General features: G+C 32.5%; 1 protein-coding gene across 2 annotated transcripts; it reads right to left on the bottom strand.

The window, feature by feature from the left end:
• Positions 1–8,820: 8,820 nt before the first annotated feature.
• Positions 8,821–10,810, bottom strand: LOC133778766 (protein FATTY ACID EXPORT 4, chloroplastic). 2 transcript variants are annotated; one of them, XM_062218790.1, is made up of 5 exons: positions 10,464–10,810; positions 10,310–10,374; positions 10,084–10,171; positions 9,817–9,969; positions 8,821–9,141 (listed from the first exon to the last, which is right to left on the bottom strand). In XM_062218790.1, the coding sequence occupies exons 1-4, from the start codon at positions 10,723–10,725 to the stop codon at positions 9,851–9,853; spliced, it is 534 nt and encodes a 177-aa protein (XP_062074774.1). In that variant the 5' UTR covers positions 10,726–10,810; the 3' UTR covers positions 8,821–9,141; positions 9,817–9,850. The 2 variants fall into 2 exon arrangements, with proteins under 2 accessions (XP_062074774.1, XP_062074773.1); XM_062218789.1 differs by lacking the exon at positions 8,821–9,141 and having other exon boundaries at positions 9,684–9,969.
• Between the last annotated feature and the right edge of the window lie 1,656 nt (positions 10,811–12,466).

The raw sequence follows: 12,466 nt of genomic DNA, 5'->3' as shown, positions 1-12,466 counted from the left end.
ATTTGGTAATTATATCTTGAAAACCAAATAATGTAATTTAATATAGAGCATCGCTATATGGTCTATAACATGTCATATGATCCTTATTTACTAGTTATTTTAATTTAATTGAAATATAGAAGATCTTATACTAACTAATAAAGATATAAGGTTGTATACACTAAATTACTCTTTAGGATTGTTCTTTAATATATAAGGCTTAGTATATTTTATTTTAAATTATTGAAATTACTTAGACCATTAGCAAATATTGTATTGTATTGTATTGTATTGTGTTTGATTAATATTGCTTAGGATTGTATAAAGTAGGAGCCACATTTGGCGCATATGCCTATGATTCATAGCAAGCAAATTGGCAAACCCACATGCACGCTACCTAGCAACCTCTCCGCTCTATCGTACCCTTACCTTTCCATGACTATGTATGTATAATGACAATAATAATAATTCCACTACATACCAACCAATCATGTCAACATTATAGCTTAAATTATTGAGCAATATACTCTTTTTCAACTTCGCCAACAATAATTCTGCCAACAAGTACGAATCTCCACTACTCATCTATTGCATGCTAATAATATAAAATTTAATCAATTATAATCTCAATAAAAAAAATATATATTGTGATCATCTATTAATTTCCCCTCTAGCTAGGTTAGGTGCCTCTTGTTATCTAGCAATATGTTCTAATTAATTAAAATATTCGTATGTTAAATAATCATCATATATATACTCGTTTTACTTCATTTAATATATACTTACGTACGTATGAAACCTTTTAAGTGCTCCATCGTAGATATATGTCGTTCACTTGAATGAGTTTTCCATCGATTATTTATCGTCAGATATTAAGTAGCTACATCAATTCCTTTGATCTTCAATTTAATAAAGATTTCTCTTAATTAATGTCTTAATACTATTTTACCTAGCTAAACGATTTCTCTTAATTAATGTATATATATATATTATCTGGTTTCGACCTTAGCTTGGTCTCTTCTGACTTTCTTCTTTTTACAGCTAACTAACCCAGATGATCGACCTAGGTTGTCGTTGATTAACTATAATTATATATATACTAAAATATGTGTATATTTATACGTGTAAAAAAATAGGAAAATTGACTTTTTGTCTTTTTCCTTAACTTTATGGTTTTAGAATATGGTACGCATAATATATATGATTTAATAAAATGTGGTTCTTGTTAGTTCTTCAGAGAAAATTAAAATGATAATAATGTTGATGTTGATGTTGATGTTATCACCGCTGTATTTGCTGATTATTGTGTTCGGATTTTTTTTTTTTTTTTCTTTTTTAACTTTGGAGGATTTGTTTCACTTTTCAGTGTTCTCTGCTTCGCCACTCTATAATTCTTATATTATAGGTGTATTTGTAACGTCGTATGTTTCTTTTTTATTCACTTGTATATTCAATTTTTTTCTTCACCAAAAATATCGAACATTACCTTTTATACACTTCCATCACTATATATTTGGTAAATATAGTACACATGGATTAAAATGCCACATCTCAACTTATCAATATTCCACCTTATATTTTTTTTTTTAAAAAAACATTTATTAATTGATAAAAGAATAAGAAAAAAAAATTAATAAAAAATAAAAAGCAATTAATTAAAATCAAATAATAAATAAAAATAAAAACTGAAACAAAAATCTAATTATTGATTTTTAAAAAAATACAACAATCTAATTAATTAAAAACAAAATCCAAACTTTCTTCTTTCCTTTTTCCTCTCCTTCGTCACGTTAATCTTCGTTACTAGATAATAGCAACAATCATCTTCATCAACAAAAAATTTCCAACAAAGCAACAAACCATATCTAAAACCCCGCCTCGCCATTGTCATCCTTGAAGCCCAGCCCCGACGTGATCTTCCAAGCCCAGCCCCACCATTGTCGTCCCTAAAGCCCTCTAGTTCTCAATGGAGATCCACAATACTCTCATTCCAGATTGAATAAGGAAAAGAGGAGGATGAAGATTAGCGATTTGGGGTTATAGGAATACCGAGAAGAAGTCGGGGGAGAGGAAAGAAAAAAGAAAAGAAAATTTGTTTTATTTTTTTTAATATTCTTTTATATTTATGAAAAAAAAATTAATTTTTGTTTTATTATATTATTAAAATATAGTTTAATTAGTTTTTTGGTTTTAAAATCAACTTAAGATATTTTTAAAAATATATATATAACATGGACTAATAGAAACTCGACACATGTCCTCCTAATTATTTCAGTTAGCACTTAAAGGTACTAGTAGTAACGAATGCAACAAAATAGAAACATTTGGTATTTTACCGACGAAAAAAAAGATTGAGTTTATCTCTTCTATATAATAAGTATGTAGATAATAGAAATTTTTTGTTTTAACTATTTATTTTATTAACATTAACAGAATATTTCCAAATATTTAACAAAATATACCTATAAAACTAACCAAAATTATATATTTATTAATTATATTAATATAAATTTAAATATTATAAAATATCATTATTATAATAATATTTAATATAAAACTACATTTATAATAATTATATTAATATAAATTCAAATGTTATAAAATATTATTATAATAATATTTAATACACATTTAATACTTATATTTATATAAATTTAAATATTATAAAATGTCATTATAATAATATATAATACTTAATTTTTATTTTATTAAAAAAATTATCATTTATGTTTAAAAATGTTATTATATTTTGTATATATTTAAAAAAAATTATAAATAATATTTTATTTTAATTTTTCATTTAATATATTTATGCCATTTTTTATACATACTATTATTTATTTATTTATAATTTATATGGCAATCATATATATTAAATAAAAATAATTAATAAATTATATAAATAAAACTAAACAAACATATATTGTACGTTGTTTGTATCTAGTAAATATACATAAACTATTTATACAGCAAATACCTCTATTATATATATTGTCCATTATGCCACAAGTCCTTATTTGTTTTAATTAAATAATTAAACACATACTATATATCTTATATATATATATACATATAACGTGTTATATTTTTTTTCTTATTTGCTAATAAAAAAAGCACACATAATAGCTGTTTACATTTTTTTTTCTTTAGTTAAATAATTTATTTAGACATAAATTATACATAGGAGGCACATATATGTCGTAGTGTTGATTCAAGAAGACTTTTGTGTTGAATATATAATAAGATAACGATGAGGCATTATTTATAGTAGATTTATATATAATAATCCTGTGTTAGACTTGGACGTGGTAGCAAGTGACTTTAATTAATATTAATTATTTGTAGCCATTTGGAGTTTGAATGGGATGCATGCATCTATACCGTTCGATATTCCATCATCAAAGGTTGTAACACTAACACCCACAAGGCCGGTCTGACTTTCTTTTTTCTAATTAAATTACGTTATCTCAATATTATTATACATAGGATTAATGTAGATGATTAAATTATTAGAATTTTCGGTCATTTTGTTCACATTTTGTTTTTTATTATAAAAAAAATTGTACTATTAAATTAATTAAGCTCTCTTGATCGCATTGTCTTCGACTCTCACTTGTAAAATTGTATTTACCCCATAATTAAAAAGGCTAATTGATCATAATGTTCATCTCATGTCAAAATATGCTTGCGCTTCTAATTTACACATTTTTTACCGCGAGCCAAAAATCCAATACAATGTTAGTTTCTTAAAAAGTTTAAATTAATTTTGAAATAATGGATTATTTGGGGTACTATAGCTGTTGTCGTTCATTGACTTTCCTTTCCCTGTATTATTTTCTCATTTTTTTCTGTTTAATTATATATAATTTTAAATCACTTCTTCAAAGAAATAGTACACGTACAATTTAGAAAAAAGAGTTTTTTTAAATTTTCTATACTATAAATAGACTATAGGGAAATGCCCCATTGTTAGTTCATCAAAAACTTAGCAGGTGGAACTGTCTTCTCAAATTTCCTGGGCTGAGTCACCTCACTCGACTGCCCCATCCATGGTGGTACCGATCGAGGAACCAACTCATATGAAAATGGTACTGAAATGAAACTGGTGTATACATATATATATATAGGTGTGAGGAAAACAGAAACTGGAAAGAAACGATTTGATTCTCATTAACCAAAAAGTGAATATTACAAGCTGAGTATATATATGAAGTAAATGTTTGTTATAACAGAAATTAAATTAGTTACAGAGATATAACAAACTTAGTTTAGCTATTCCTAACATCCCCCCTCAAACTTAGAGTAGGTATAGAAACCACTCTAAGTTTGTTTCTAAGCAGTAGAAACCGAGTAGCAGCCAATGGTTTGGTAAAAATATCAGCATTCTGGGCAAAAGAAGGAGTATGTTTGACAATAATCTGCTTCCGAGCCACTTTTTCTCTCACAAAATAAATGTCAATTTCAATATGCTTAGTTCTAGCATGTTGAACTGGGTTGGCTGCTAAGAGGACAGTACTCAAATTGTCACACCATAAAACTGGGGGAGAAACAACAGGAAGGAATAGCTCAGAAAGAAGAGAAGTTAGCCAAGTGATTTCAGCAGTAAGATGGGCTAAGCTTCGGTACTCAGCTTCAGTACTAGATCTGGAAACTGTATGCTGTTTCTTAGAGGACCAGGATACAATATTGTTGCCAAGATAGACACAGAAACCAGAAGTTGAGCGGCGATCGTCAGGGTCCGAGGCCCAATCAGCATCACAGAAGCCTACAAGGTCAAGAGAAGAAGGTGTCTGAAAAAATAAACCACAATCTAACGTGGCTTTAATATACCTTAGCATTCGTCGCAAAGCCTTCCAATGAGAAAGAAGAGGATTCTGCATAAACTGTGACAACCTGTTGACTGCATAAGAAATTTCAGGCCTTGTAATTGTAGCGTACTGTAATGCACCTACTAAACTTCTGTAAGCAGTAACATCCTCCACAGGATCACTGCCAGATGCTGATAATTTCTCATAGGCACATATGGGAGTTGACAACCCATTTGCAAACTGCATTTTAGCTCTACACAGTAAATCAATCAAATATTTTCTCTGAGACAAATATAATCCATCTGAACTATGAAGAAGTTCAATTCCAAGGAAATAACGTGCTAAACCCAGATCTTTCAGAGCAAATGAGACATGTAATCGGCCTATAACCTGATCAATCATAGCATTAGAACTTCCAGTAACTAAAATATCATCTACATATACTAAAATAAGTAACATATATGTAGAAGTGGTGCAAATGAATAATGACTGGTCAGATTTAGCACTCCGAAAACCCAGCTGAACCAAAGTGTTTGTTAGCCTATCAAACCAAGCCCTCGGGGCTTGTTTTAAGCCATACAATGATTTATGCAGTCTACACACTTTATTTGAACTATTGGGTTGAATAAAACCAGGGGGCTGCTTCATATAAACTTCTTCATGCAATAAGCCATTTAAAAAAGCATTATTCACATCCAAGTGTCTAATTTGCCAACATTTGAACAAAGCCACAGTTAGAATCACTCTTATAGTAGTAGGCTTAACAACGGGACTAAAAGTTTCTGTAAAATCAAAACCATACCGTTGACTAAAACCTTGTGCTACTAGCCGTGCCTTGTGCCTCAAAACAGAACCATCAGGATTTTCTTTAAGTTTGAAAATCCAGCGACACCCAATTGCCTTCTTGCCAGGCGGAAGTTCAACCAAACTCCATGTGCCATTTCGAACAAGAGCTGAATACTCCTCAGTCATAGCAGACTTCCATGAAGTATTCTTTAGAGCATCAGTCACTGTTAGAGGTTCCTTGGAAGAGATCAAGACTTTTGGCTTATAAACTCCAGCCTTTGACCTTGTCACCATCCCATGAGTATTTTGAGGCTCTACAACATGTGACGGCAGTGATGTATGTACAATTTCACCTGCAGTATTATTCTCAATAATGGGAACAGAAACAGGGGCAGGTTGAGATGTTGAGGGAATAGTAGGTGTAGAATAAGTAGGCAACGAAGGAGGATTAGAGGCAGAATGTAAAACATCACTAGGAGGATGAGGTGTAGTTAGAGGTTGTATTTTTGTAATGGGAATGGAGATAGAGGCACGTTTATGAGTAGAGGTCGAAGACAAAGGCAGAGAGTGGGTAATATTTTTGGCAAAAGGAAAAACACACTCATTAAAAATGACATCTCGTGATATGTAAATACGGCCAGATGGTGACATGCATTTATATCCCTTATGATTTAAACTATAGCCCAAGAATGTACATTCAATGGAACGATACTCTAGCTTATGAGAATTATAAGGACGAATATTTGGAAAACATGAGCACCCAAAAGTTTTTAAAAAAGAATAATCTGGCTGTTTTTGAAATAGAACTTGAAATGGTGATAGATCATTCAAAACAGAAGAGGGCAACCTATTTATAATATAGGCTGAGGTACGTACAGCCTCATCCCAAAATGATAGTGGCATAGAAGCATTAGCAAGTAATGTGAGAGTGGTCTCAATTAAGTGTCGATGCTTACGCTCAGCTACTCCATTTTGTTGATGAGTAGTGGGACAAGATAAACGATGAGAAATTCCATTTTGAGCCAAAAAAGAAGTAAAAGACCGATACTCACCCCCCCAATCTGATTGCAAACACTTTATTTTACAGTTAAACTCATTTTCAACCTGTGTTTTAAAGTTTATAAAGGTTTGCAAAGCTTCTGACTTGGTTCTCAGCAGAAACAACCAAGTGTACCTAGAGTAAGCATCAATAAAATGCACATAATATTTGTAACCATTATGTGAAAGTGAAGGAGACGGACCCCAAAGATCTGAATGAATCAACTGAAGTGGTGCAGTGTATTTTGTTTGTGAAATTGGAAAAGGAAATTGATGAATTTTCCCTAGACAACATGCTGAACAAAAATCAGACTGAGTTTTATTACCACAATTGATATTACATGAAGACAGCACAGATTTTACAGTTTTGGCAGCTGGATGACCCAGTCTATTATGCCAAAGATGAAACACAGATAGCACAGAGTTCAGTTTATCATTATTACAGGAATTTGAATCATTGCTAGAAACAGCAACATGCAATTCAGAGAGAATAGAGGACTTAGCTGAGACAGGAAACGGCTGAACGCGAAAGGAGGATGGTGGAAAAGCATAAAGGCCATTAGTGAGATGACCTTGCATCAGAACCATCTTGGAAACCTGATCTTTGACAAGACAAACATCAGGATGAAACTCAAAATAGACACCATTATCACGAGCAAATTGAGACACACTAATGAGGTTTTTGGTTATTGTAGGAACATGAAGAACATTATTGAGAATAAAAACTGTAGATTTAGATTGTAATACACTCTTACCAACATTTTGCACAGTCAATCCACTCCCATCGCCAATATGAAGTTTCTCTGGCCCTTTATGATCATGCATCCGAGACAAATTTCTCTGGTCCATAGTGCAGTGATTTGTAGCCCCCGAGTCCGGATACCACGCAGGGTCATTGATCATCTCAGCTGTAGCCATCATAGCTTCCAATGAACCTTGCTGTTTATCACCCAGATTAACCCCAAAACCAGGAAATTCCAGATTGTACCGTTGATAACACTTTGCAGCTACATGGCCAAGTTTTGAACACAGTTGACAAATCGGCCTATTTTGAGCAGGACGAAAAGGCATCTGAAGAGAAGAGCTAGAAGGAACAGTCCCATTCGAAGGTGAAGAACCACGACCACCTGTTGCATAAGGATTCCAATGCGAACGGGACGAACCAGAGAAAGAAGATCGACCTCTTGAAGAAAATGAAGCACCATGAGATCCAGTAGAGGGAGAATTGGGGAGCCGTTTCTTGAACCCTTGAGATTGAGAGAGATTAGCAGCAGCAAACGCAGAATCAAGAGTTTGATTATGTTTCTCCAGTCGATTTTCTTGAGAAAGTAACAGAGATTCTATCTCAGCTACAGTGTACGGCTGAGACCTAGAATTAATGGAAACAATGAAAACATCATAATCTGAGGGCAAACCATTAAAGATTGCTGCAATGTGCTCCTTGACTGTAATCGAACGTCCCACTGATTCCAATTTATCGACCAAGACTTTAATCTTGAGAAGATAATCATTTATCGACATAGATCCTTTCTTAACATTTCGCAACTGATTCTCAAATTGATCCACCTTCGCAGTTGTTTGAGCCGTATAGTACTCATCAAGAATCTTCCAAACAGCGGCAGAGGTTCGGCAGCTTACCACACGAGTGAGGATGCTTTCCGTCATCGATGAGAGTAGCCATGAATATAGTAGCTGATCTTGAGTGTGCCAGAGAATAAACGCCTTATTCACATTCCTTGTTTGACGGTCAATGTCAGAGAGAAAACGGGGAGGAGGAGCAAAATCGGGATCAATGTAGTCTTCAAGTTGATGACCAATAATGGCTGCATGCACCTGAGGTCGCCAAAGCAGAAAATTATTGAAATCAAGTTTCACAGACAGATTGTGAGAAAAAACAATCGGAGCAGTAGCGGAAGTGGACGCCATTGTTGGAGTGGAAGAAAGGTCAGAGGTTGCCATGAAAGATCAACGATCAAGAAGAAAAAAGAGGATCAGTTTTGGCCTGATACCATGTGAGGAAAACAGAAACTGGAAAGAAACGATTTGATTCTCATTAACCAAAAAGTGAATATTACAAGCTGAGTATATATATGAAGTAAATGTTTGTTATAACAGAAATTAAATTAGTTACAGAGATATAACAAACTTAGTTTAGCTATTCCTAACAATAGGCAACACTTTTCTCGACCTACTGAAGGTTTTTATTTAAAAAAAAAAAAAAAGACGACCAAAAAACTATAACAATTGCTATAACTACCTTAGTGAAACAACTCTTGGGGGTTAGATTATCCTATTTCTAGCTGAGGATTATTCTTCAGTTATTGAAATGTCCACCTCCAGAGGCCTTTCCCTAGCCTATTTGACTTTTTGTTTATGAAAATAGTAGTTTTGATATATTCGTAGCAACTCTAAATAATGTCCTACCTCACATTCTGTACTCTGTAGCTACCTTGTTGCTCCTCTAAGACCTCTGCCATCCTCCTTATCAGGTAGCTTTGCCAACATGTAGCTACCTTTGGTTACTTAATTACTGATAAAAATATAAAATAGAATGTTGCTTAGCAAATAAGAAAAAATATTAACAATTTTGTATTTTATTCATAAACGAACTCTGCTACTAGATACTCGACATGCTTTATAGACAGGTTGACCCGACATAATCCGTGTAATTCAATTGTATAAAAATCGTGTTAAATTTATATCAAATTATTAATTAATTAACATATTTATCATATTGTTAACACATTTATAACATATTTATGACTCATTTAATTCGTTTAATATAAACAAATTAGCATATTTCTAAATTATGTGTCTATTTTAAATGCAAAAATATGATAAATAAAAATGTGTAATTTTAAATAAATCATTAACGGGTCAGTTTCGTAATAAGTATATAAAACCCAAACTCATTATCTTCGTGCAGGTTTCGTGTATGACCCATTTTGACGCCCCTGGACTGCCTCTACAAACTTTCAAGCAAAACCCTGTTTTGTTGACAGAACTAAGTGTATGTGTGGTTAAATTTTACCTGATTTAAATGTGTATTGCCAACCCCTAAATAGCCAAATATAGCAAAAACCAAAGGTGTTTGTTTCATACAATACAACCAACAAAATCTTTTTGAACTGTAAGTCAACGACATTAAAATGCTAAGTATATATAGCTAAATTACTAATATAAGTAAAAGCAAACACATACATACATATATGTTTGTCATAGCCGAATGTTGGGACTAGCTAGGTAGGAGGAGTTACATCTTGTAGATAAGCTGAGACAAAGATGAGCAATGCACATAAGGAGACACCTAAAAGAGGGCCAGCAGGAATCAATTTTCGAGTAGCAGCCAACCGTATACCTGGGAAAAAAACAAAGAAATAAATTCCGTTTTAATGAAAATGAATGGAAAAGGTTTCGTCTTTTTACATAATATAAGTAGTCTGGCCTCTGGGGTGGGGATGTTCCTTCTTACCAAATACAGATGAGAAGAGAAATGCCGACCCAAACCCCAACGCATCCCCAATGGATCTACTCTCTGGTGATTGCATAAGAATGTAAACCTACACAACAATATTATTATTCATTAAAGATTACAACTTCAGTAGTGGAAAGTACCAAAACTTGATGAAAAAGGAATTTGACCATTTAAAACATGAATGTCAAAGCTCACATTTAAAAATTGAGAATTGGGAACTTACAGCTGCCATCAGAGCTCCTCCTGTAAGGCCTCCGAAAAGAGACCCTTTGCTTCCAGATTTAGTGACTGCATATACATATATATATATATGGGCATAAATGAAATGAAATGCAATTTGTATAAATGTAACAATAAGAGAATGGGTGGTGACTGACAGGCATAGAGACCACCGGAGGAGAGCAGTAGGCCGTAGAGTGCAGAAGTAGAAGGAGCAACGTCGGCGAGTAGTTGTTGATAATTGCTACTGCAGACAACGCTAGCATTACGATGACCCCTGCAAGGGCTTCTGGTTTTGATCAGTAGCTGTTGTTGTCGATAATGATCAACTCTGGAGCTGAAACTGGTATTATGATGACCTAGTAGAAGTACCACTGATGACGATGATGAACTCAGGTACGCACAACAAGGCATCATCATCCTCGCTCGCTACTCACTACTCGCCTCAATCCGCCGACCCAACCCAACCCAACCGACTCTCGACTCTCGACTCCCAACTCTCTAGTGGAGCTGTAGTACCTATGGATATGGTCAACCTGCTGCCTGCAACCACGCCCGCACAGCCCAGCCCAGCCCACCCATTTCTGTGCTGGGCCATCTCTTGCAATAATACCCAAACCAAACGTAACTTCTTAAGCCCATCCATACCATATATGTACCCTTACAAAATGAGAGGGGTTCGTCTTTTATAAATATTATATTTTTTTCCTTTTTTATAATTATTTTGGTATTAATATAAAAATATATATAATATATAATAGTAAATTATATTTATAGTAACAGGATTGGATTGTAATATATTAAAATATTACATTATTAATTAGGGTTTTTCATATCCAAATTTAAAAATTACTTACCTGTTTTGGGTTTGTCAAAAAGAAGTTATTTTAATATATTTTTTATCAAAAAAAATATTGGTAAATGAACAATCTTTACCCTTGTTTTCTCAGCTCACACATCAATACACACAGATGTTTTGGAAATGTACAATGATATGTAAATAAAGTATGATAAACTAAATTTTTTTGGAAATATATATAGTGTTGCAAGATAGTATATACATATGATTAATATAATAAAATCTTAATGTTTTAATCAAAACATATTACAACAATATAAAAAAATTAAAAAAGTTTATTTCTTGGGGATATAAGTAATAAACTAAACGAATTCATTTACTATTTGGTACTAAAACAACTATATTAAACTAAACCAATTCTTTTATTTATTCATATAGTTTACATTATATTATTTGCTTTCATTTTATTTTACCCTTATGTTTATTTTTATCTAAAATTATTAATATGTTTATTTGTCATATTAATCTAAATAAAATTTATTAAACTTATTTATAAAAAAAATATAATAAAATGAAACAATTATATAAAACTAAACTAATTAATTTTTTTATTTATACGGTTTAAATTTGTTACTAAACATCCAAAAAAAACTTTCAACATAGAATAATCAGGTTTCACCTTATACAAAAACTCAATGGGAGACAAATTATGCAACACATGTGTAGTCATACGATTTATTAAAAACATAGCAGTGCGAAAAGATTCATCCCAAACTTTAGAGGCGTAGATGAATGAGCTAGTAAAGTAAGATCAATTTCTATTATATGTCTATGTTTTCATTCCGCTACCCCATTTTGCCCATGAGTAGTACAAGAGACTCTATGAATAATACCATGAGAGTCCAAAAAATGTGTAAAAGATCTATGTTCACCCTAGATTTAATAGGCACACCAAGTTTCAGCTCAACTTGAGCTTTGAACTTGAGAAAAGTAGGAAAAGCCTCATCTTTTGTGCGAAGTAAATATATCCATGTATGTATTGAAAATGCATCTACAAAACCTATCTAATACCTATATCCATTAGATGATACAATGGGAGCAGGATCCCACAAATCAGAGTGTAAAATTTGAAGAGGAGCAGAGTAAATGGTTGTGGATATAGGAAAAGGGAGTTTGTGATGCTTACCAAGACAACAAGCATTACACAACTCAAATGTATTTTTATTAGAAACAGAAATATTACAAGAGTTTAATACTGACTTTACAACTCTTATTGAAGGATGGCCTATGAGATTATGCCATAAACAAAAATCACTTCGTGGTATAGACACATAACTACTGAGACATTGAGCAGCAGAGATG

This window comes from Humulus lupulus, chromosome 5 (assembly GCF_963169125.1).
Source record: "Humulus lupulus chromosome 5, drHumLupu1.1, whole genome shotgun sequence".
In the NCBI taxonomy this organism is placed as follows: Eukaryota; Viridiplantae; Streptophyta; class Magnoliopsida; order Rosales; family Cannabaceae; genus Humulus; species Humulus lupulus.
Note: the sequence above shows the minus strand (reverse complement) of the source record. Positions and strands in the feature narration are given on the sequence as shown.